Source organism: Thermobia domestica, chromosome 10 (genome assembly GCF_964235325.1).
Source record: "Thermobia domestica chromosome 10, izTheDome1.hap1.1, whole genome shotgun sequence".
NCBI classification, from domain to species: domain Eukaryota; kingdom Metazoa; phylum Arthropoda; class Insecta; order Zygentoma; family Lepismatidae; genus Thermobia; species Thermobia domestica.
In genome coordinates this window covers 32,081,633-32,108,488 of record NC_137463.1, presented here as the reverse complement: position 1 = coordinate 32,108,488, position 26,856 = coordinate 32,081,633, and the positions used below count along the sequence as shown (strand labels likewise).

Here is a 26,856-nt window from a genome sequence, read left to right as displayed (position 1 = left end):
GACAAAAATAATTTAAGCTATTATTTATATATATTTTTGAAAGTTTATAATAAACTCATGATGTACTTAGCATAGGCTGAATTCTGGCTGCCCCCAGTTTTCACCTTCTAGATCCGTCTCTGAGGAATAGTATTGCACAAATAAAACAATGAGCAATGCTGTACCCACAGAATATTAGGAAGCAGATATACATGAAATTCTTAAGTTTACAATGAATAAAAGACACTCCAAGTCTTTTTAAAGAATTCCTATATTGTGCTAGACCAGTGGTTCCCTCTGCAGGCGTGAAGAGTAAGCAAGGAGGCGTAAGTTATTGACAGAAAATAAACGACATAGGGGTAATTACAAATGTTACGAACGTTGTGACGAAGTTACATTAGATACCGTACAAACCGAAAATTACTATTGAGTAAGAACTATAGTTCCATTAAACATGAAACTTTTAGAAAAAAAATAATAATGCAGTACAATAGTATGCCGAAGTTTTGCTTGGAATAAATATACGAAGAGTGATCAGAAAGTAAGGTTACAAAGCCTGCACTGAAACGTAAATATATGATTTCTTACAGCAAATACAGCCAACAGATAGTACATACATTAGGTTATTTTTCGACATAGTCTTCATACCGGTTGGTGCACTCATCACATCGTGGAATGAATTTGAAGATTCCCTCCTGCAGTAAAAATCCTGTCCTTGCGTGTTCAGCCACTTTGTCACGAAGTGTTTCACCTCCTCGTCTGAAGCAAAGCGACAGCATCCGAGGTGCTCCTTCAATTGCAGGAACAGGGGAAAACTTCTTGGAGCGAGGTCCGGGATGTAGGGACGAGGAATGTGTGTCCTCCATGCAAGCTGTGTTCAAATCTGTTGATGCTGTTCTGAGTTGGCCACGGCACTCCCCGTTGTTGACGTTTTCTATATACTAGCCGCAAACTTTCGACATCATTCTGACACACACTAACAAGACATTACAGTGTTGGTGAATTTCAGCCGCGGTTTCAGAAATCGAATAACTGAGACCAGTTTCGGACTTCTTCGCGAGACCAGTTTTTCAAACGAGTCACCATATGTGATTAACTGCAACTAGCGCCGTAAGCGGTGGTTGGCTGAAACTCTGCACAGTTGCCAACTCCATGTGTTAAAATTACCGCACACTCCAGAAATGTCGACCTTGTAACCTTAGTTTCTGATTCTTCCTTGTAAATTGATGAAAATTATTACTATCATGAAATAATAATAATAATAATAATAATAATAATAATAATAATAATAATAATAATAATAATAATAATAATAATAATAATAATAATAATAATAATAATAATTCAATCCTGTATCTCAAATTAGAAAAAGAGTCAAGTCAACGAGCGGCAAAGAGGAGGAGCCTAAAATGAGCAGAGTTCACGAAGGAGGCGCTAGGTAAGCAAGGTTGGGAACCACTGTGTTAAACAATAAATCTCCATTCCTAAAATATTCTGAGTACGTTCTCACATCTGATAACATATAGAATAAATACATTTGAAAGAATCCTCGTACATTTATTTCTTTTAAAAAAATTCAAGTTTAGATTTATGTTTGCATTGTCTATGTTCTAAGTTCCACCATTGCTTTAAAGGGCTCTGGATGAATTGAAACTCCTTCTATCACATTTAATGATGGTGGAGGCTGATTTGGTGGAATTTTGAATGTGAATTTCTGCATCAATGTGGTGAAGAAAATAAACATGGTTGCCTTTGAAATAATCTCTGCGATACAACGTCTCCTCCCTAAAAAGATAAATACACAAAAAATATAAATTTTAGTTGTAGCATAGGTTATAACTGAAATTATTAAAAATTCAAATGTACGTACTACCATAATAAGACTTCTTGCTTAATTTTTAAATCTGATTCATAACTTAGACTTACTAAAATATACTTATGATTTTTAAAAAAAAAAGTTTAAAAAACTGTTTCAAACGGCTTCGAAAAAAAAACTTCTAAAGTTTAGATTCTATTCTGTAACAGTGAAATATAAATAAAACCATTATAGACGTCTTCCTAAAATCCATTTTAAGATTTTTCTTTTTTTTTCAACAGAAATTGCTTATGCCCTTAAAAGTAAGCTAAAGTCATGCCTGTCAAAGGCCCACTAAAGCGCTTCATTTCCAGATGCAACAAAATGTCAAAATGTATGAAATCTCTTTGTCGTCAATTTTACAACCACTCTCCAGTAATATGATGTCTGGTCGCATTGACTTGGTTTGTGTTCTTTACGTAGAACTCAAAAGACACCTAAAGTAAAACATCCGATTTCCCAAGGATATTAAGGTCACTGAACTTAACTAACTATATGTGAAAAAGAAAAAAAGGACAATTCGGTTAAGAAAGAAAGATACACTTTAATTTTTGACATAGAAGTAGTTCACTTCAGTAATAAATTACGATCAAAGAAATATTATATTTTGCTACTCAATTTTTCGTTTATATAGCAGTTCTGTGATATTTTATGGTAAATTGCGGTACGTTTTTCATACATTAAAACTTTCCTTGTGAGTTTCAACAGTAAGACTTCTTTAAATTCATTCTATTTATAACGAAGGAAAGGGTAGAGCGCCCACCTTTAGTGAGCGGAGTCTTTGGTTCGCTCCCAGGCAATACGAGTTTGTATTGGACAACATCGTGCCCGTGAGTTTACTAGAAATTCTCCCGTTTCCTCCCACACTCTCATTCCATTTTTAATTATTCACTTCCATGAAAATAATCATTCGTCGTCCTTAGGCTTCAGGGCATATACGTGGGACGTAAAACTGAATATTTTGTTTCGAAGTCGTCATAATAAACTAGAAATGAAATCTTTCAGTTTTACGTCACACGAATATGCAGGGTAGGCGAAAGAAGACGGTGATGATGAGAAATGAATGAAATGGTGGAATGAAGAAAGTGGGAGAAAACCAAAGAATCCTGAGAAAACCTACGAACACGGTGTTTGTCCACAAAGCCCACTTGGCGCGAGCTGGGATCGAACCAGAGACTCCATGCTCTCTACCAATGAACCATCGTGCTTCCAACATAACAAATTAGAAACTACAGTATAGTTTGTATCCTTTAGTTGCTCATACCAACATAGTACTTATGATTTTGCTTACCTGATGAAAAAGGAATAAACCACTCGTCATTTATTACTTCAGTACCAGATTCGTTTAGATGTCGTTCGGGTCTAAACACCTCCGGGTCGCCCCAGTGTTCTTTATCCATATGAGCGCTGTAATAATTTACCATTATTATCGTATCCTGGAAAAGAATATAAAGATACAAACAATTACAAATAATTCATGTCGTTATATCACACGAACACTTTTTTTTTTATGATTAGTGGAAAAAGTCAACTAACACACACCAAAGGCAGTGATAGCTGTACAACTTCATTTCATCCTATCAGGAAGCAACAAGTAAGTAAAATGTAAGTAAAAGTCATTAATGTAAGTAATGTAAGTAGTTATCACAGTAACTAGGTTAGAAAATATTTATGGACTAAATGTTCCAAGAACAGTTTCCATTTCTGGTTTTAGCTACAACTTTAGATTTTTCATGTGAATTCAGGAAGTCAACAATAGATCCGATCTCCCCTTTTATCCTTCTATCGAAGCCACAAGTGGGTTTCTGCCATTTTCAGTTTCAATATTCATTCTCATATAGAGGGAACTTTTGATACTTCAGTGTTTTTAAGCTATTATCCGCGAATTACAAGTAGTTCTCGGAAACTATGGCTCTCTTACATTAAATATCACTCAAAGAAAGAGAGCAGAACAAAATTCAAGTGAATTGCTTATCATACACTAACAGGCTGAGAATTCAGATATGGAATAGGCCTATTTAAATTATGGAATTTAATTAGATTACACAAATTCTAAGAGCTATGCATTATTATAAAATATTGTTGATAACCTTCAATTAGTTAAAAAAAAGTAATTCATACAAGAATAGGGTAGATGAGGTAGAACCTGGAATCCGTACTCTTGAATAGCAGCTTTGGAAACAGCGGTTGAGTGTAGAGGAGCATTATTATGCAGTTGCTAAAACCAAACGACAGATGGCAGCACCTTCCATTTTTCTTTTTATGCTAAGGAAGGATGATGCAACTGTTTCACCAAGTTTCGTCACCCCACTTAAATTATAATGAATGTCCCTCGCATTGGCGTCTCTGGCATGTAAAATTTGGGGGGGACATCAAAGGAAATGATCTAACTGCTAGTGAGTATCTAAATAAATTAAATTAAATTAAAATATTGAATATTTCGTATTTCAAAATATTGGGGGACGCGTCCCCCCGTCACCCCACCAGAGACGCCCATGGTCCCTCGTATTAATACCAATTTTAATTAATACAATTCTATAGATAAAGTAGATGTACCCAATATCGCCACCCACCGCTATTGCGAAAGGCTGATAAATCATGAACCAAAAGGTGTAATTATTTATTCAGCCAATCTGAATATCTACATTGAAGCACTTGGCCAGGAGAAGGAATGAAGTGTACCTATTGTTAGTTTTTGTTGTGATACTGATATAATATTGTGAGTTCGAAACTTTTCTAATTGTGATATATAATTTTGTCTGAAAGGTAAATAACGCATAGTCAAGGTCTAAACTTTCTGCACAAAGTAGCTACTATAAATATAACCCAATAAACTCGCAATTTGATTGTTAGGCGTTTTTACCCGAGTAGGTTGCATTATTCGCAATATCGCCATGGTGGAAACATGATGACGAAATTTTAAACCGTCATGTTTTATTGTTTTTGAAGGCAATACTTTTACAGTTAAAGATTCCAGGATGAATTATATGGAATTATTTTAGCTCTTTTAATAGGGGCAACTGTGGTAACAGTATGTCTGAACAATTTGAACCAGTATTTAAATCACTGTTATATAATAACCTGAGACTTTTTTTTTAATGGATATTTAGTTGGGGAAAAACAGTCAAATAGTACGAACTTTCACTTTTTTTAAAGCAAAAATTGAGTTGAAAAATATATCAAAGCTCATGAAATTATTTTAGACTTCATAAGTTTCAAATTAACTCAAGTTGTTTGACATCTACATTTTTTTAAGTGATTACTTTTATTTTCAGAAGCCATTGTTACGGTCTAGGTTATTTTCGTTCTAAAGTGCGAAGGCTAGCACAAAAAATGACAGTATTAATATAACAACCAATATGTTTACACTGACTGAAAATGGGATGAAATAATTACTTCTGTCATTTCGTTTATAATATTGGGTGAAAATTGCCAAGTTACTGTGTGAATGAATTACATATAATTTTGGGAATGAAGCGATAAACTTCGGATACATGAAATGAAATCTTTTAATTCTACGTCCCACGGTTATGCCGGCTAGGCTAAAGGAGACGGTGGTGACGAAAAATGAATGAAATGGTGGAATGAAGAAAGTGGGAAGAAACGGGAGAAGCCCGGAAAATCCACGCACACTTCGCACACATGTTCAGGATCTCAATACAAGAGAAAAAGTTCATCTGTGTCTTTCGTCGGAAACGTGAACAAATGAAATATTATTATTTTAAAAAAAAAAATGGAAAATAATACGTCTAATAATAATAATAATAATAATAATAATAATAATAATAATAATAATAATAATAATAATAATAATAAAACATACCAAATACAAAATAAAATACTAGGTGTATTGGCGAAACACACAGAACAGTGTTGAATTCAGGCATGTTCAAGGACGGGCCGATGCGCCCTCCTAAAATATCTATACACATGCATTGAAATATTTGCTTTTTTCTGTTTAATTTTTTTTCGGAAATAAGAGTCTTAACTTTTTTAAAAAAAGCAAATTAGTTTCTTCTTTTGTCCAACCTAATTGTTCTAATTAACAAACCTAGTTTTCGTATAAAGTCGAACTTAAATAAAAACTTGGAAATTAGATACAGACGCACACAAATGCTTTACAACGTTAGTTAGGGAAAAAATGGCAATATGTGGATAATAGCAACCGACCAGACAATCACACACGAAGTAAATATAGCACGAAGAGAGGAAAGAGAGCTAGGCCTGGCATGAAATGTTGATATAAAAAGGTTGGGAGGTAAAGCACTATAGTAACGACTTTTGTAAACAAAACAGCTCCGAACAAGGTTCAAATTATTCTTCATCCTCGTGATTCAGTCTTCACATTATGCATTGCGTAAGTTTCGAAACATGCTGTTTCAGAAGCCTTCTCGCACTGTTGGGAGCAAGAGAGGAAAGCAAAAAGTCGGAAAAGGGAGTCTCTCACATGGAGGTGTAATGTGAGGGTTTACCACACTAGTTTTTAAAGAAAGGTTTCTGTGTTTTGTACTTTTTTATGCATTCCGGCATTTTCCTAGTGGGACTAAAGAAATTCTTTGAAAAAAGAATCGAATTAGAATGATCTTGCCGGATCAAATCCAGAAACTTTTTTTTTTTATAAATGTACCCCTTAAATTTTTATTGTCCACCTTCTACAAAAGTCTGAATTCAACACTGACACAGAAACAAAATATAAAATTACAATAAAAAATAATCTACAGAAAACTTCGGAGTAAACTCTGTAATGTAAAGTTTGTTGGTTGTTTTATTCAGTGTAGCCACTCTACAACCAGTTCGAGTCCACTAATTATTTTAAGTTGACCCTATCTCTGTAATTAGGTGTTTCCAACTAAAGTCGCAAATAAAACTTCCTTCTTGTATTAAGGTCCTGAATGCTTATGCAATTTTTGTAGGTTTATTCTCGAAACACACTATATATTGTAATGAATTGTCGAAATTGTCTATACTCTGGCAATTCAGCCACTTGTAAAGCGCTTTAGTTTTGCGTGCTTAAAAGATATTAGTTGACTAGAACTATCAAGCTACCTAATGCAACCATAGTTAGAATATCAATGTTCAGGACTTTATAGTAATCGTTCAAAGTCTAACGTGGCAATATTGTGCACACTTACCTTATAAGTATACTGTATAAGCCCAACATTAATAAAAAAAAGAAAAAAAAAAAAGAAAAAACGGGTAATGTAATTTCATACGTGACTGCCTTAGAGAGGCCCATAGATGTCTGTAGTGTTCAGAAATATAATTCCTAACCCAATCCCTAACGAAAACCACTTATGTGCATCTTAAATTTACGTTAAAAGCACTTAAATTTACGGCTCTTCTATCAAGCAAAGAGTGTAACAGTTTACTGGCATGATTTGGATAAAACGCTGCTCATGAACACAATATACCTTTATAAGGAACTAGCAGATTGCCCGTTCTTCGCAGGGAAAGAATATGTTTCATTTTGGACATAAAGGGCAATGAGGGCTGAATTTGATTTAAATGGTATCAGAAGTGTCACTGTTATCGCAGTGACTCGAAAACTATCATATCAGCGTTATATGTTAGATAAAATAAAAATACCTTTAATATCTTGTAGCCCATCAACTCTGCATCTTCAGTAGCACATCGTGGACCAAAGGGAATAATGGTTCTTATTCTTTGCACCTCTCGTAACATAGCAACAGTATATGGTAATCTGAAAAAAATAGTTTAGTTAAGAGCAATTTATAACATATGGAAACTCAAAACCGGAAAAGTATGATTACTCTGTTACCACTAGACTTGAACAAATCGGCATAATGTAAAAGAGCACAAATTAAAAACTTTTCCAAGTCATTGTGACATGCCAGTGGTGCTTTAAAAGATATGGGTGATTACTTTTGGTTAGGGTTGCCAACTGGCCGGTTTTTGATTAAAGCCGGTGACCGGTCAAAACTTCTTGCCAACCCCTTTATGATCGGTTTTTTCAAATTTGTATCTAGTTCGAAGCAGTTTCATCTAATTCGAAGTATATTTTAAAAAGTAACTTTCATTCTGTAAATCGAAAACTATCACCTTTCACCATCTATCAACGATTAATATATTTTGTTCATCTATTTAGATAATTTTAGAGATGACAGGGACTGTATCAGGTAAAATTTGAAATTTACTTGTAAGGAATGTTATACATTTATTGAGAGTGAAATGGACTTCTTAAAGCAATTTCCTGTAATTGAAGTATAAGTTTAAAGAATAAATTTCATTTTCCAAATCCAGAATTTTAACGTAAAGATTAGTATACTTTTGTTCATCTGTTTCGGTAATTTTAAAGAAGTGGCAGTTACTGGTAAATACAATAAAATAATGAATGCCGATTTCAGTTTCTCATTTATAGCACAATGTATATCTATTAAGCTTATTAGTGAATGTACTAAGGATATGCAGAATTCAGGTGCTAATGCACTTTTGTTCACGATAGTACATTTCCTTCCCATGGATGAGTCCGAACAGGAATACTTCACACTTAGACCTATATTATAGGAGAATTTTGAGGGAGTGCCGGTTTTTTATTTTCCAGAGTTGGCAACCCTACTTTTGGTCAAAAGATAAGTCATACATGTTTCATCCATGAAGGAAAATGTTACTGTTTGTGCTCTTAGATTATAGTGCTTCTGGTCCTGGATTCATTTCCCGATAAGGATATACAATTTTCTGTGTTGTCAGCATCAAATTTTTAGTCGTCGCGAATTCTCTCGAGGAATTTGAAGCTTAAAATATGTAAAATGATAATCATGCCTGTTGTCCTGTATGGTTGCGAAACCTGGCCACGAAACTTCATAATGAGAAACTGCATAATTTATACCATTTACCAAACACTGTTAGGGTAATCAAGTCTTGGACTTTCAGGTGGGCAGGCCATGTAACCAGAATGGAAGAAAGTAGGAACGCTTTCAAAATTTCAACTGGAAACCCAATCGGAAAAATATCATTAGAAGGACATAGATGCAGTTGGGAGGACAATATTAAAATGGATCTCGCTGAAATGGGAATACAAAGTAGAAACTGTATCCTATTGGCTAAAGACAGAAGTCAATGGAGAGCTTTTCTGGACGCGGAATTGAACCTCCAGGTTCCATAGGGCGTAGAGTTAGTTAGTTGGTCAGCATCATGAGGCAATTGGAGAGTTACTTGGATTAATAGAAAGCAAACATTGGTGTAGACAGCGAAAATAAAACGATTAGAGCCAACGTATTGGCCATATATCACCCATCTGAAATCGGTGTAGTTGGCAATAAGCCTTCGTAGGGTTTAACACCATGAGTTTTGGCAGCTGAATCATACTCGTAAAATATAATTAAATCGTTAGTATTTTTCAATCAAAACATATGAAATACATTATCACATAGCTCATAAATAAGTTTGGAATTATTTCAAACATACTCTTTAAGTGTATCATAAACTGCAAGTGAAGAAAGATCCATGCGAATCCATCCTTGATACGTTTCATGCTCGACCAAGTACGTAATATTGATAACTTGCAAATGCAGAGGTTGTTCAGCCTACTTTTGGCCGATTTCGTTCCTTCCCCCTCCGGGCAAAATGGACTCACCCGACCTAGCTCGTGGCGTCCTGCAGTGATGTACAGTGGCTTCCTGGGAACGGAGTTGTTTTTCCACGCGGACGACAATAACGCACAAAACAGGACCATTATTGTGAGTGTTGTGTTAAATTTGTTTCAAAATATGTGGGTTTCCGCTCTGTGACCAAAATGCCACCCAAACTAAGCCGGTTTTGGGAAGGCTATGTTGTGGCTCTTTATGACGCCCACTTTAGTGTTTCTGTCATTAGAAAACAATGCAAGAAGAATGGTTGCAATATCAGTTTAAGTGGAATAAAAAATGTTATTAAAAAGTACAAGAGCAACGAAGCTCCACCATTTGGATCACCAACGAAGTTGCCTAGGAAGCGGGAATGCACCAAGGCCACCTCCACAATGCAGAGGAAACTTCGCAAAATGTCAATGCAAAAAAATCCGCAAACACAAAGGTGTATGGCTAATCGTCTTGACGTGTCTTTGGAGACTCTGAGCCGGACATTATACCATCAACTCAAGCTGGAAAATGTCATGAAAGCTCGCGGCCATCTTCTCACGGATGCCCACCAAAAGGAACGAAAGTGTAACGCCCGGAAGCTGTACGAACGGCATCTGGCAAAACAAAGGTGGATGTACAGTACGTCGTAACGCTCGATGAAGCATGGATTTACCTTTCCGACTGCGGCAAACCGAGAGCCATCATGTACCGAGAGAAAGGCGCCAAGAACTTCAGAAGGTGGGTCCGTGTCTGTAAAGAATCCTTCCCAAAAGGGTTCATGGTCGTTACTGGCTACTGTTACCGAGGTAAACTGAAGATTCGTAGTGTGGCGAAGAACTGCAAAATAAATTCGCAGTATTTTCAGGAGCAGATCATGCGGCCGATCTACCAGCATGAGATTCCAACAATTTATGGAAATGACGCCAATCTGGTGCGCATTCACATGGACAAGGCCTCATCACATACCTCACGATCGTCCCTCGCATTCTACAGGAAGATGGAGGAGGCAAGTGGTATATAGGTGATACCTTTCAATGAGATACCTGTTAAATCTCCAGATGCAAGTCCTATGGACTATTGTGGATTTGGATTGCTGAAGCGGGCTTTGGGAAAACGGCGTGTGACAACTGTGGAATTACTTTGGAAAGCTGTGCAAAGGGAATGGGACAAGATTCCCCTCCCAGTTCTTCAGAGAAGCCTATTACAGTGGAAATTACGCTGACGGGCTATTGTTACGAACCAAGGGAAACACATCGAGCACTTACCGACCTGGCGCCATGGATTCTTCTAAATTTTTAGGTAAGTCGAAATTGGCAAAATGTAGACTGAACAACCTCTGTACGTGTTTAACATGTCGATTTAATATTATTTTATGTTTTGTTTTACGAGATATTAACACAATAGGTCCAATATTCAGTCCTATGTGTAGACCTATCATTCAAATTTTCAATGATCTTGAAAGGGATATTCAATCGGCGATGTAGTATAGCTTTTTCAAAAATATAATGTATGACAAAACACAAAACACAAAAACAAAAATGATGGGGAAATTTCTTTACTAGGAAGACGCAATTTACATGTAAATACTACTACTACTACTACTACTATTACTACTACTATTACTACTATTACCACTACTACTACTACTACTACTACTAATAATAATAATAATAATAATAATAATAATAATAATGTTTTCGCATTCAGTAGCACAATACCACGTGTTTCAAAAAGAAAGAGGAAATTTAATTTTCCTTTTTAGAAAAACTGTTGAAGACAGCAACACATTCCGCACGGGAAAGTGGAATTTGGTGTGTGGTCCGTTAGGTTATATTAACTCATCTTGAGCACTTGTTCTAGTGCGTCAAACACCAAACCGATAACTCATTTCTTGCGTACGAGTTAACTGATCCCCAGATACTGCATTCAAAATTTGATTTTGCAAATATTTAAGATTAGAAGACAATTTTGGAGCATGCATTCTTCCTTTAATGTACCCCAATAGACAAAAGTCGTAGGGGAGGGGGTTAGGTCTGGAGACATAAGAGATCGTAGATAATGAATATGATCTTGTTCTGCTCTCCCAGCCCAGTGTCCTCGAATTCTTTTGTTCAGATAATGCGGGACCTCCTACTGGAAATGAAGCTTAGTTCAACGTCCACGATTGGGCATCGAGGCTAAGGGAAGCATGCGAGGGAACGGGAACACTACAAAAAAATGCTCTTAGTTTGTGGACCACAAAGTCCACCTGGTGCGAACTGGGATCGAACCAGAAGCCTCAAGCATCAAAGATAAGCGGTTTACTACTACCAAGTCACTGCCGCCCACCCTCCTAGTGGAAATGCATATACAATTGCATTGTTTTCCCACTTTTTTTTATTCCACTCGTAAATTTGCCTTTGACAAGGCGGCTGTTTCTTGGACTACCGACAGAAAGCTCCTTACACTTGAATAATGGACTCATCCTTAGCTAATCGCAGAACACAAGATGATTTCTCTTGTGGTCCTGCTGCTATTTTATTACAGACGACAACAGCACTCGGTAGCGATGGTAGAAGCTTTAACCATTGGACTTTACTATATCAGTGATGTGCTGAATATGTTTCTGACTTATACAATTGATGTTAAATAAGTTCTTGCAATCTCCTGAAACAAAGTGGCACTTTGGTGAGAGTTTCTGTAGAAAAGAGTCGTTTTTTAATATCACTGAACCGCTTTACTAATAAATAATAATAATATAATAAACGACATTTGATATAAAATTAGTAGCACTATATCAATTAAAAGAATAATCAACTATTAGTCCGAATTGGTGTCAATATAATAAGATTCTTTCCTTAATGTTCAACACAAGAGCAAACGTATTACAGTATGTACACCTTGTCTCAAAAAGGTTGAGCGCATTCTTTATTGGTGTTTTGAGGCAAAAATTTTCTAAGTCCAGCTTCGGGTATCTTCGGGAAAAAGTAAGCCAGGTTCGAACCTCCAAGCCAGCCTTTGCAATCGGGAAAAAGTTTGCAGATGTGTTTTTCTTCTTTTAAATATAATAAGACTTGTTACCAAGTGTTTAAAAAAGCAACATTGATTGAAATACTTAATGATACAATATTTCGAAACCTTTTTTTTTTTTTTTTTTAATGTTAGCACATGCTTGTTTGTCATTTAGCTCTCCATACGTAATGGAACATTTAAATACGTTAAGGAAGCTTTCCATATGTAAAAGAATGTTCAAAGTTAAGAAATAGAACATAATTATCGCCTGAGTACTAAAATAAAAGTCAAAGTAGAACAGAAACGGCGTTTGTAATGGATATGAATGTCGTAATTATCTTGAGATTCGTTATACATCGCTAGAAGGTTGTGTTAGCTCATTGGTAAGCTGTCGGATTTCAAATCATAAGGTTGAGGGTTCGAATCCCGTCTAGGCTAATCTTTTTTTTTAAATTATATTTTCCGCAATACATGAAAAATTATATAAAATAATTACATTAGAATACATAAGTTGTGTATATATAACATAATCATTGCAGAACATAGTAATTATTATGTTTAAAATATAACATCTGAGATAATTTTCACAGTAGGTCGGTATTATATATGAGGATGTAAATACAAGTTAAGAAAATCATTTAATAGCAATAAATAAGTTATGTAGTGTATTTATTTGCATCTATTTGTCATACAGATGTAACTTCTCAATATTCTCATTACAGCATGTCATTTACATTCGTGAAATACAATATATTCCTACGGATATAGAAAGTGTATAAACAGAGTATCCAAAGTCGTATCCTGCTTCAAGACACATAACTTTTCCCGAACCCCTTAACGTCACGGGAAGAAACACAAATTCTCTTTAGAACGGAATGTCGTTACTTAGAGTCTCATTCGAATACGTTGAATATGCTTTTGTATATTCATCTCTCTCTCTCTCTCTCTCTTTCGCTTTGTTTATGTGTGTGTGTGTGTGTGTGTGTGTGTGTGTGTGTTGCGGAATATCCCAAGTTGAATACAACATTTGCCAAGTATATGAGCATCATTGTCATCGAATACCAGAAATTGAAAATCGTGTTTCTTCAGATTGGGTTTGCGTGTTCATGTTAACTCACTGGTAGAGTACGGACTTGCCAATAAAGAGGTCTTGAGTTCAAAGCCTACAGCTAATTATCATTCTTTTGTTGGTAGGATTGCACAGAAATCGGATACAAGGAGTGGTTTACTTCTAGAAATATTTTCAGAAGCGTTTAGGTAGCCCTGAAAAGGGCTGTTTTCGGGAGTTAAGGCGGGGACATTAATATTGTGTCCAAGACCCTTCTGAATTTATTACACGCTCCATTCTTCTGGGCATGGAATCTATTACATGGGTGACAAATCTATCTCCTTCCCCTACCTCCAGCCATGCTTCGGAAACAAGATGCCACAGGTCATCCTGAGTTCTTGGTGGATCTGCCTCAGGCCAACTTTCCCTTAGAGTACGCTTCACTTCTGCCCACATATTTTCCATGAGATTGAGGTCTGCTCCATGAGCGGCCAGTCGATTAAATCAATCTCAGGGTGCCCTGCGAACCATTCCTGAATCACACGGGAAGTATGTATTGGCGACTGGTATTGCTGGAACTGAATTACACCATCAGGCTGAAATACTCATACAGATAGCACCATGATATTACTGATAATGTCTAAGTACTGAGCATTGTCCAGATGTCCTTCAATTCTATGAAGCTGTCCTGCTCCGCGACTGGAAATCCAACCCCAACATAAAATAGATACATGGCCACTGCGATTGCAAGCAGCCACATATCCATGGTCATATCGGGTGCCTCTCGGACGATACACAAAACGGCGTCCCTCCTTTGATGTTGTGAATATGGGTTCATCTGAGAAAACTACGTTTTCCCAATTGAGACCCACATTCGCCTGTGCAAACGCGAGACGGTAAATTTTGTGGTCGCCTGAGAGTTTTTCCTTCACGGCAGCAACACGGCCACGTAACCCAGCATGACGAAGCCTCCGCAGAGCTGTATGCTTACTACCAGGAAAGAGAGAAACTTCCCTTAGCTGTCTAGACGTCCTTAGTGGGTCTAACCGGGCTTCGTTTACTAATCTCGCATCTTGGGCTTCGGTTGACACATGCGGACGACCAGGAGATCGTAAATTATCAGTCTGACTTGTAGCACCATATTTCCGAATCCATCGCCTTCCTGTAGAGGCCGGGACACCTACTCGCCTGCTAGCTGCAGTTGCAGAATAACCTTCCAACTCCCATAAAGTAATTACTGCTGTACGTCTATCCATAGTTACCAATGTTCTGAGCTGTGAGAAGGAAGCAATAGGTAAAAGCTAGTACCTGACGTGTGATTGGTTACTTGCACGACACGCCTATTGTGGGGAACAGCGTTGCCAGATCTAGCATAATGATGCTAGATCTAGCATAATTTGCATGTCTCTAGCATCTAGCATCTTGCTTTTAGCATCCTGCCCAAATCTAGCACAATTTCAGCAAGTTTATCAAAAAGCCGTAAAACCTGGAGATGAGAAAGAAGTTGGTCGTGGGAAGAAAAAGAACGGCAGAAATGTATCATCTTCCATTGATTCATACAGTCGGTAAACCATACAGGCAGTCTTATTTTCCGAAGTAAGTTCGAAACGTCTTTGGGCTTTTTTGTGGCTCCACCCAGAGTTTTCTAATCCTTTAACTCCGACGCATGGGCGGAGCTATGGGGGCCATTCTCCCCCCAACTTTTTAACAACTTCACCATCTTTATTTCTGACTTCATGATCATATTTATTCCTGAAATGACAGCTCCGAGACCGACCAAAAATCTGCCCCCCCCCCCCCCCAGCAGACGATTCCCAACTCCGCTTATGCTGCGAAGTAATTTTCTTTCAAAATATGTAAACAAAAACTTTGCATTCATTTATACGACATATACGCCATTGAATCTGGCAACGACTGCATTAATTTAGTTGAGTTAAAATTTTGGTGCGTGAAGTATTGAGTTCTATCCATGCATTCTTGCTCTCTGTGTATTTTAAGTTACGTTATCGTATCTCAACTTCGTTTTTTTAAACTCCTGAATTAGTAATTATGAGGATCTAGCATAATTTGACCGAATCTAGCATAAGTTCGATCAGGTTTTGGAATAATTCCGAGCTGTGAGTCTGGCAACGCTGGTGGGGAACGACTTGGTCAACGACTCGCGAAAGAAATCTGAAAATGGTGCGCCGTAATAATAATATTAAAAACAGTTTTTATAAAGGAATATTAATACATACGAAAAGCTGTTTAAAGAATGAATTGTTATACTGACTTTACACGTATAAAAACATATACCATATACCAAACAGATTGAGCGATATGATGATAGCTGTTTTGAGACAAACACTTTCGAAGTCCAACTTCGGGTATCTTCGGGAAACAGTAAACTAAAGCTGCTGGTTCGAACCTCCAAAGCCAACCTTAGTAATCGGGAAACGATGTACAGATATGTTTTTCCTTCTGTTAAATATAATAAGACATGTTGAAATGGTATTAAGTGTAGAAAAAAGTAACATTGAAATACTTAATGATACAATATTTCGAGACTATGTATTCACACTCTCGTTTCGTCATTGTGATTTCCATACGGAAAAGAGCATTTACGTATGAGCTCAGTTATATTTCAGAAGCAGCTTCCGAAAAGCGGTCATATTAGCTCAGTGGTACACCACCGAGCGCTTAAATCGTGAGTTCGATACCCGTTCAGGTGAAATTCTTTTATGATATTCTACTTTCCTCAATGCATGAAAATTATGTAAAATAGTTACATTACAATTCATCAGTTGTATATATCAGTTGAATATATATATTCATATCATCAGTTGTATATATCAGTTGAATATATATATTCATATCATTTCACGACATAAGTAATTCTTATCTTTAAAATATAACATCTGAGGTATTGACAGAACGTCGATGTGTTATGTGTGAATATTGAATACAAATTTAAAAAATCGTGTAATAGCAATAAATAAGTTATGTAATGTATTTATTTGCAGCTACTTTCATCGCAGATAACTTCTCAATATTCGCATTACAGCATTTAGGTAGAGCATATCGAAAATCGGATCGTGGTCTAAGACAAAAAACTAGCTAGCCCCAAACTGTCACGCAAGAAATTCGCGAATCGCAAAAGTAAAGTGAAGAGATTGAGAGCGGCAATTCCTTAATCGCTCTCTCTCAACTCTCTCTTATCTGCATTTATACACATAAAAGTGTATGTATGTATGTTCCAACATAACTCATGTATGCCTAGAGCAGGGTTTCTCAACCTGGGAGTCGCGGCCCCTAGGGGATCGCGAAGATAGGCGGAAGAGATAAATATAGTTAGAATCTAATACCAGAAATTATTTTTAAATATTATTTTTAATTTTGTTCTGATAAGCATACTTTTATTTTTTATACACACTGTAAAGAACAATAAAAAATAAGTCTACTGAACATTTTCAAAGGGTGTAGAATTCGTGTTACTATTCGGTTCAAAGTCTCTTGTCGTCGCGAATTCTGTCGAGAAATATGAAGCTTAAAATATACAAAACGATAATCATGCCTGTTGTTCTGTATGGTTGCGAAACATGGTCGCTTACTCTGAGGGAAGAACATAAACTGAAAGTATTTGAGAACAAGATCCTTAGACGAATATTCGGACCCAAGAGGAACGGGAATGGGGAATGGCGGAAACTTCATAACGAGGAACTACATAATTTATACGGTTTACCCAACATTGTTAGGGTCGTCAAGTCTAGAAGGCTTAGGTGGGCAGGTCATGTAGCTAGAATGGAAGAAAGTAGAAACGCTTTCAAAATCTTGACTGGAAGACCAATCGGAAAACGACCATTAGGAAGACCTAGGCGCAGATGGGAGGACAATATTAAGATGGATCTCGCTGAGATAAGAATACAAAGTAGAAACTGGATCCAATTGGCTAAGGATAGAAGTCAGTGTAGAGCTTTTGTGAACGCGGCATTGAACCTCCGGGTTCCATAGGCCATAGAGTTAGTTAGTTAGTAGAGTTGTTTAAAAATGAATTTAAATCAAAGAGGTATGATCTAAAACTAAAGAGAACTGTATATAGAAATACTAGAAAAATACACATGCAACAAAACCTGCACATTGAAATACAATTAAAATTAAAACCTAATGAGATACCTAAGCATGGTGTAATTTCACTAGTGCAGCAATGTCCGGTTCAATCTTCATGACGAACATTATCAAACCATTTTCAACTGATAAGCGATTTCTTATCTTTGTTTTAATGTTTACCATAAAAAAAAAAAACACTTTCGCACAAGTACGATATAGCAAATGGAATTATTACTTTTAAAGCAGCAATCCCCAGACCAGGATATTCTTCTCTCCTCATCAGGCAGAACTTGTCCAAGTCTTCGTTACAGAAAACCAGTTGCAAAGACTTGTCGCATGATCATTGAATTATTTGGTCAAGAAGTTGTGGGCTTAGATCAGATACGTTAATGACCTCTTCAATGAAGGAGTTTAACATCCATCTTGAACCAGCACCTTCGTCATTGGGAATATAGATATTACAGTTACTATATCCACTGTCCGTGCCGGGCGCCGAAAAAAGGGGCCACACATTTCGGAGGAAGTGTGTTACTCATGTTAGGAAAGTACATGTGCACATGTGTAAAATAGAAGGAAAAACGTAATAAAATGTGCTCAAAATTAAGGAAAGGTAGGGTTTATTTTGAAAATGTTATTGAGCTTCGTGCCAACCATGGTGGCGCTTCGTAGCTAGTCTGTCGACGTCACTCATATATACGGTGACATCGTACTATACTCTCGCCCCGGGCACTGATTTTCCATGGCACTGTTCACTATAAACAAAAAAATGGATTCTACTATTATAGAAATAGGTATGTTAAAAATCTCACACAAGCTTATTATAAAACAAATTATAAAAGGGTCGCTGGCAAGAGCGTGTGATAAAAGGGGATCGTGATAGGAATTAGATTGAGAACCACTGGTCTAGAGTAATTTTAACCACATTTCTTATAGTTTCAAAAAGATTGCTGTCGGGTTACCTATGGTGAATGGGAGGGGGATACATATAAAAGATTGCTAGAAAATGATCGATATTAGATTCATAGTTTTCGGGGTCGCTTAGATAAATAGTGAGACTTTCAATTTCGCTTAACTCCGATTAAGCTCTCATTAGTAGGGATGGGCACGAACGACTTTTCTTTGAAACTCGACTCGACTCGAAACAGATATCTTTGAGGTCTACTCTTGGACTCGGCGCGAAAAATATCTTCCAACTCGACTCGGATTAGAGTCAAGTCGAACCAAAACGAGCCAAATCCTGTGTGTAGTCCTACCTAGACAATACATAGACAATAATTATTCTATCATCAATTATACTACTATTACTACAAATAATAATAATAATAATAATAATAATAATAATAATAATAATAATAATAATAATAATTATTATTATTATTATTATTATTATTATTATTATTATTATTATTATTATTATTATTATTATTATTATTATTATGAAAACACCGTGTACAAACATGAACAGTAGATGGTTAGTAAAGGAATACTAAAAGCTAGTTGACTGCCGACGTCGGTAGTCATGAACTCTACAAGGCAAAGACATCGTTCATTACTCTAAGCTGTAAGCGTCGGTGGACTACAGATGGTCAACTATTGACCTCTCGCCAGAAATTGGTGGCCCCGCAGCGACGATCCGTGGTGGCCCAAGTTCCATTTTGAAAACTTTACCACCAGCAGCAGAGACGCGATGAAACGCCAACGAACCACAAAATTACTCTACCAAAATATGTCAAAATGCCTATATGTGTGATTTGTTTATATTTAGGTGAATCAAAAAAACACAAAACTAATACCCGGGGTGGACGCAAACTATCAATATTACGATTACTAGGCACGTGTTCTCCTGACTTCCCCACGGAAACGATCATAAAAAGCTTGGTTGTTGAAGGATAAATCATTGACTTCTTAATTTAGCCAATCAGACAAACCCCTACATCTCGAGTTCTAGAAGGTGATACCGTGAACCGTTTCAGATTTATTGCTTCCTGGTGGAGTACTATCCATGAGCAAAATTTGAGCATAATAGCCGACATGCATCTTCGGTGCCTCTTATCTTTAGTACAATTTTAACCAGAGATGGTGTGGCTCAATGAAAATTTGATCCACGACCCACCATGACCCACTATCACCCACCACCCAAATGCCCCATTGGCCCACTCTGACCCATCAACCATCGTGATCCACTCTGACCCACCACCAACTATGAACCACTCTGAACCATTGCGACCAACTCCGACCCACCAAAACCCATCGACATCAACTCTGACCGATGGCTCACGTCCTCCTCTCCATTGACTAAAGAGGTTACACTTGTAATAAAACAAGACTGTGAAATTATCACTTATCGGAGTTTGAATTTCTACCGTCAATGGCTCAAGCACCTCTCTGTTACAATACTGGTGGGTCTGACCTTTACGATATATAATGGCAAAGTGTTTCTCATCTTCCAAATTAAAATGAATTTAAATTTATCATATATAATTATTTCTTTGTTGCCTTACAGACACATTTCAGTAGAAAATAGGGTGAAATTTGAAAGTTTCAAATCAAGGAAAAGTAGATCAACGTAAAAAAAAAAAAAAAAAAAAAGAAAAAAGAGAGAGAGAGAGAGAGAAACTAATTAAGCATGCCGTACTAATTGAAAATGCCCATGTAATTAAGTTTAGAATACAAATTTTATGGCCATTTTTCTCTAACTTTATGGCTTGATTGCCTTATGCTCGGAACGCTCCATACATTAAACACCAGCTTCAGCAATTATAAATAGAAAGCAGTGGGTATAAAATTCAAAAAGAACTTTAGTTTGCATTACTCAATTTGTTTTTCAACTAATATCAATCGTTTTCGATTATTTTTACAAATCAACCCACTACCAATTTCCAATATATAGAAAATGCACCCCCGTCCCCCCGCTCATAAAAGATAATTTTAAAAAATGCCAGGACATATTTTCTTTATTTTTAATAAAGTTATATGTTGAATTTCAGCTCTCAGTTGAACGGCTTGTAAGATACTAAATTTTTCGCAAAAATTCGGACTTCTACTCCCCCTAAGGATATGTATTATAATGAAAGTGACACGCGTATGGTAACTTCCCAGTTGGGAATGGAGCCTGATTATATACCAAACGTCAATTCATTTGACTTTGCAATTTGACCGTGATGATTACGCAGACATAGTTACTTTCAATTTTTTATGATACATATCCTTATTTCATATGTTACAGATGATTCAAAAATATTTTTTCAAGCAGTTAGCTCCTCTAGAATCTCACAGGCTGCATCCCAAAATCCAACTCCTACTATCCTATGACAATCCAAAAGTGACTGAACTTTTTTTTATTAGGAACAAATGACAAAAGAAAAATGGAGATCTTGAAAGTAAAATGTAGAAAAGCTCGGTGCCCCCAATAACTACATATTTCTCCACCCCTTCATCCCGAACTTAAAAATAAAACTTAATTCGAATATGGTTAATTAGTGAATTTATTACAGTTAAATTCCACTCACTACATGCTACAGCTACAACTATGTAACAAAAAATAACAACTGTGAAACATGTTCTGAATTACTATTAGATTTCTTACGCTATTATTAAACATATTAGAATAGTAAAAGAGGATTGTTCGTGAAATAGTATATTTGCTCTTGATTTATAACTTTTTCATACGGAAAAAATTAAAATATTATTCAAGTTTTAAACTTTGCACTCTGCAAATATGTTGCCCTCTAGGCAATGGGACTAATGTGAAATGTGGACTAATGTGGACTAATGGGAAATGCTGCACTGTTAGCGGCGCTGAAAACTTACGATTCGATTCTAATATCGAATGATTTCGATATCTTTATGTCGCTACGTAACCACCCTGGGTGCTAATGGAAGCTTAATTGGACTTGAATTGAAAGTAGAACTATTCACCTAAGCGACCACGAAACTATAGATTCGATACTAATATCGACCCGTTTCTAGCATTTTTGATATTATCCCGACAGTACTCTTTTTCCAGACTGTAAGAAATATAGTTAAAATTGCTCTAGATATATCAGAATTATGTTGAAATACACACATAAATCCACTTTTATATTCTGTATAAATAGAAAATGAGCGAGCGAGCGAGCGAGCGAGAGAGGGCGACTCAAGGCATCACCACCTCCACATTGCAAAAGCATATATCAGGAATTGAATTGAAAATCTATGTAAAGACTTTCTGCTGTGGCATGCTTCATAAGGACAATTCCAGTCTGCTCACGTGACCTTTGGGGTTCATGAATTTTTTTTGCGAGCGTTCCGACTTTGGATTCTCTGTTTATACCTTCTGTTTATGCATCGAATAACTTTTCAAGAACATAAATGACATTCTGTATTATGAATGTTGAGAATTACCCTCTATATGACAAATAGCTGCAAATAAATACACTACATGATTTATTTATTGCTGTTGAACGAGTTTCTTAACTTGTATTTACATCCTCATATATAATACCGACCTACTGTGAAAATTATCTCAGATGTTATATTTTAAACATAATAATTACTATGTTCTGCAATGATTATGTTATATATACACAACTTATGTATTCTAATGTAATTATTTTATATAAGTTTTCATGCATTGCGGAAAATATAATTTTAAAAAAAGGATTAGCCTAGACGGGATTCGAACCCTCAACCTTATGATTTGATATCCGACAGCTTACCAATGAGCTAACACAACCTTCTAGCGATGTATAACGAATCTCAAGATAATTACGACATTCATATCCATTACAAACGCCGTTTCTGTTCTACTTTGACTTTTATTTTAGTACTCAGGCGATAATTATGTTCTATTTCTTAACTTTGAGCATTCTTTTACATATGGAAAGATTCTTTAACGTATTTAAATGTTCCATTACGTATGGAGAGCTAAATGACAAACAAGCATGTGCTGACATTGAAAAAAAAGGTTTCGAAATATTGTATCATTAAGTATTTCAATCAATATTGCTTTTTTAAACACTTGGTAACAAGTCTTATTATATTTAAAAGAAGAAAAACACATCTGCAAACTTTTTCCCGATTGCAAAGGCTGGCTTGGAGGTTCGAACCTGGCTTACTTTTTCCCGAAGATACCCGAAGCTGGACTTAGAAAATTATTGCCTCAAAACACCAGTAAAGAATGCGCTCAACCTTTTTGAGACAAGGTGTACATTCAACTTTGGAAACAAATGATGTTTTATCGATCATACCAATCAGTAAAGAGAAATATGTTAATAATTTACCTTTTCATATCTGCTACCGTTGGATGAACATCTCTCCCAAGTACTTCATCAATTTCTTTTTGGACTTTTTCTTGAATTTCTGGGTGCAATAACAGAAATGATACAGCAAAGCTCAGAGAATAACCCATGCTTTCTGCTCCAGTAACAAACAGATCTTTGCAAACTAAAATAATATGGTCATCTGTAAAAGAACAAAAGAAAATCGAAAATTATACAAGTTGAAATTTTATACATTTCTAATCAATAAAAGAATGGTTCCGTAACCTTTAAAGATCACTTCCACTTTAAGCGTCTTTTCCAAACAATAAAAGTCATATTCAGAAACGATTTTACGTCGTATAATAAGTGCCGTAGTAAGATTCTGACTAACCCGTAAACACATATAGTTCACTGTAAAAACTGTATAGTTGGAATAACCCAGAATTCTGGGTTGAAAAAGTGACAACCACGCCGTATTGTCTTAGAAATCAGAAAATATGGTTATAATAACAATACGAAAAGTCAAAACTAGTAAAAAATAAAAACCTCTGGCATGACCTGGATTCGAACTCACACCGCGCGGCTGTTAAACGCGTGCGTTATCCACCAGACCAACCGGAATCTTAGTTTAGGCTGTGTGATAACAAGAATTACAGCATACTTTGGAAGCAATTGTTTAGTCACTTTGAATTTAAAACAAGTCAATTAAAAAAACTAAACCAAACCAAACATCACCCGGAATATTGAATCAATGCCATTAAAAGCTAGTTTAGTACAGCAGCTATTTATCAATGTTAACGTATGTTTTGAGAGAAATTTTCTTCACTCTTGGCGAAGTGCACTGCAGTTCACTCAGTACACTTCGCCAAGAGTGAAGACAATTTCTCTCAAAACATACGTTAACATTGATAAATAGCTGCTGTACTAAACTAGCATTTAATGGCATTGATTCAATATTCCGGGTGATGTTTGGTTTGGTTTAGTTTTTTTAATTGACTTGTTTTAAATTCAAAGTGACTAAACAATTGCTTCCAAAGTATGCTGTAATTCTTGTTATCACAGCCTAAACTAAGATTCCGGTTGGTCTGGTGGATAACGCACGCGCTTAACAGCCGCGCGGTGTGAGTTCGAATCCAGGTCATGCCATAGGTTTTTATTTTTTACTAGTTTTGACTTCTCGTATTGTTATTATAACCATATTTTCTGATTTCTAAGACAATACGGCGTGGTTGTCACTTTTTCAACCCAGAATTCTGGGTTATTCCAACTATACAGTTTTTACAGTGTTAGCGCATTGAAATGTTCTGCTTGATAAAGTCTTTAAATAATGTAAACGGAGTTTTATCCCATTCTCCTTTTATTATAAAAATAATTGTCTTATAAAAATGTTTACAAATTATTGTGTGTTTTGTTTAAAATGTTTTTAGTGTACAATAAGTTTGATATTCCTCGGTACACAACGTGCCTTCGAAAAAAGATAATTGTCTTAGCCCACAGCGGCCTCAGACAGGGATCAGTGTTACTCCACAGCTCATAGCAGCCTCGAGTATAAGAGTTAGAAGGAATCTCCTGTCCTCATAGCAGCCTCAGGAGATAGCTTTTAAAGGGAAACTCCGTATCTCATGGCGACCCTAGGGGTTGATATTAGAAGGAATCTCTGTAGCCCATGGCACCTGGGAAGATGTTTTTTGTAGGTGAGTGATCAGCTTTGAACTGATAGTTTCCAATTCCTGTGGTCCTCTTTTATAGGCATCTTCTAGGAGGGAGGACCTACAGAGGGGTGGTCGGTTGTCTTTGTAGCTCCTCGAGTCCTCTTCATATCTTCCTAGTAGTATGGTATCTTTATGTCGTCTGCCACTATTTGTTTTTAAATTGTAAAACCACGTATTTGTAATGAGAACATGTGATTTATAGTGTGAGAGTATATGGATCTTTACAATATTATCCACGACTGATGTCTATATTGATAGAGGTAAGCCATTACCTTTCCCGCAGGGCTGTCCAACCAAACACATTAGCTGATATCAAGGTAAGAGAGAATATTAAACACATTTTTCCTTACCTTTTCCTCCTTTATATTTGGACAACCATGCGGAAAAGTCATGGCTTGTACCTTCCAATAAAAATCGTGGAAAATATCACAAACATGCTTTTGGATAGGGAAATTATAATCACGAGTTTGGCCGAATCCTTAGTACGACGTTAATCACCAAGTAAAATTATTTCCGAATGAAAAAGGTGTAATTTGTTTTAAAAAAATAAACGAAAATTCACAGGAGAGAGATAAAATATAAAGGTGTCAAGTCAAGAAAGAAAAATAAAATCAGAGCAAAATTACACAGTAAAGTAGTATACTAATTTTGAAGCAAGCAACAGGTGAAATGAAAATATCTATATATATAAAAGAGAACGTACAAATCCTTTGTTAGCTCATCACGCTAATACGGCTGAACCAATTTCTTTCATTTTTGGGGCGTTATTAAGATTTGGACCCTAGATGGTTTTTATCATATCACTTTAATTTTCAATTACCAGTGTCTTGAGATAATTGACCATTCAAGTGTCCATAACGTACAAATCCTTTGTTAGCTCATCATAGCTAAATCTAACCGTATTTATATGCAACCCACATGACCGTGTCACTCGGCGGGTTAACATAAATGACAGGCGATATAATGTTAACATTTACTCCAATCTTCTATGGTTTTTATCATATCACTTGAAAGCGAAAAAGTAAAAATTATCTAAGTAACAAAGTTTATTGCGTTCCGGGGTGACCCCAGCGAAGCGGGGTGAACGCTGCTAGTCTGGCTATATATATTATAACTGTTGTCTGTTGTGTATTCCTTTATGAAATGTGTGTATTTTGTGTCTTTTTATTTATTAAAACAAAAATAGAATGTAGTACAAAATATTTATAAAAGTAAAATAAGGAAATTAAAATAACGGCCTGGATTGAAATTTAGGTGCCAGGGTTACAAAACAAAAGGAGAGATTCCATCCAAATTGTATGGGGCAGAAGTGACTCTCTTCAGCCATTAAGAAACTCCTGGCAGGGATAAGTAGTGAAGGGCTTATATCAATATATATTTTATTGATACCGTAGTTAAGTTTTCAAGCTCTCTGTTCGCGAAGAGAAAAGTCGAGCGCAGTTAGAAGGGAAACCCATAGATGCACTTGCCACGGCACGAGAAGTACCATCTATGTTGTGGTCCAGGTTCCTTATCCTGTATTGGAAGGAGTAGAGCGAGGTCAGCCTAGATGATGCATACATACTTCTTATCTTTGTACATACGTTCTGTACAGACTTTCCAGACGCTACTGCATACTCAATTCTTTCCCCCTAGGTTACGTATAGATTTTCTGGATGAAGTCCGTGATATTCAGGGTTAGTGTTTCCAATTTTTGAAAATGGAAATACCGAACACCCTCCTGGAGTATGTATATTCTTAAGATAGTGACATCATTGCTCGTCAAAAATGTTAACAACCTGAAAGTGGTTACTCCACATAAAATTGAGCGATTCGGAGTTCGAATTTAATAACTTCAATTACTTTTGAAGCATTTATCAAATTTACTTATTCGAGTTTTGGTTGAGTCGGCACATGTATTTTTTGGAGTCTACCATGAATAATACATCGTAATTGAAACAGAAAACAAATATAATTGGCAATATACAGTAATTATTACATGCACAAAATATCCTTGAAAAGTAAGTATTTACCAGCTTCGCTGAGGCTGGTAATGTCTCATAATGCCTCCATACTTTCACTGGATCTGGATGCATTATTTAATTGGAGGATGTAGCTAAGCGTGAAGCAGTGGTAGCTGCGCTCTTGAAAATGTAGTAGTTTTGTTAAACTTTAGCAGTTTTGATAAGTTCAGTAAATTTTCCTGTCTTCAACTCTTCAGCGAATTCTGCGCACAACAGGTCGATTTCAAAGCTTCTGGTAGGTAAGTTCTGCTTTAATCATATTCATCGACAAACGATTCCTTTCGTCACTCGAAAATAAGGATTAGTAAACAGGGCGTTAAATTACCGGACATTTAACGTCCAGTTTTGAGGTCGTACCGGACACC

At 36.3% G+C, this 26,856-nt stretch overlaps 1 protein-coding gene across 1 annotated transcript in view; it reads right to left on the bottom strand.

Annotated features, from left to right (window-relative positions):
* Positions 1–1,333: 1,333 nt before the first annotated feature.
* The window catches only part of LOC145661957 (methyl farnesoate epoxidase-like), a 32,369-nt gene continuing 6,846 nt past the window's right edge, over positions 1,334–26,856 (bottom strand). Inside the window, exons 4-7 of the mRNA XM_081727308.1 lie at positions 22,798–22,978; positions 7,421–7,535; positions 3,126–3,270; positions 1,334–1,764 (exon numbers count right to left, since the gene is read on the bottom strand). Coding sequence (XP_081583434.1) covers positions 1,583–1,764; positions 3,126–3,270; positions 7,421–7,535; positions 22,798–22,978 — 623 coding nt within the window. The 3' untranslated portion in view covers positions 1,334–1,582. The remainder of the gene's footprint in view (positions 1,765–3,125; positions 3,271–7,420; positions 7,536–22,797; positions 22,979–26,856) is intronic.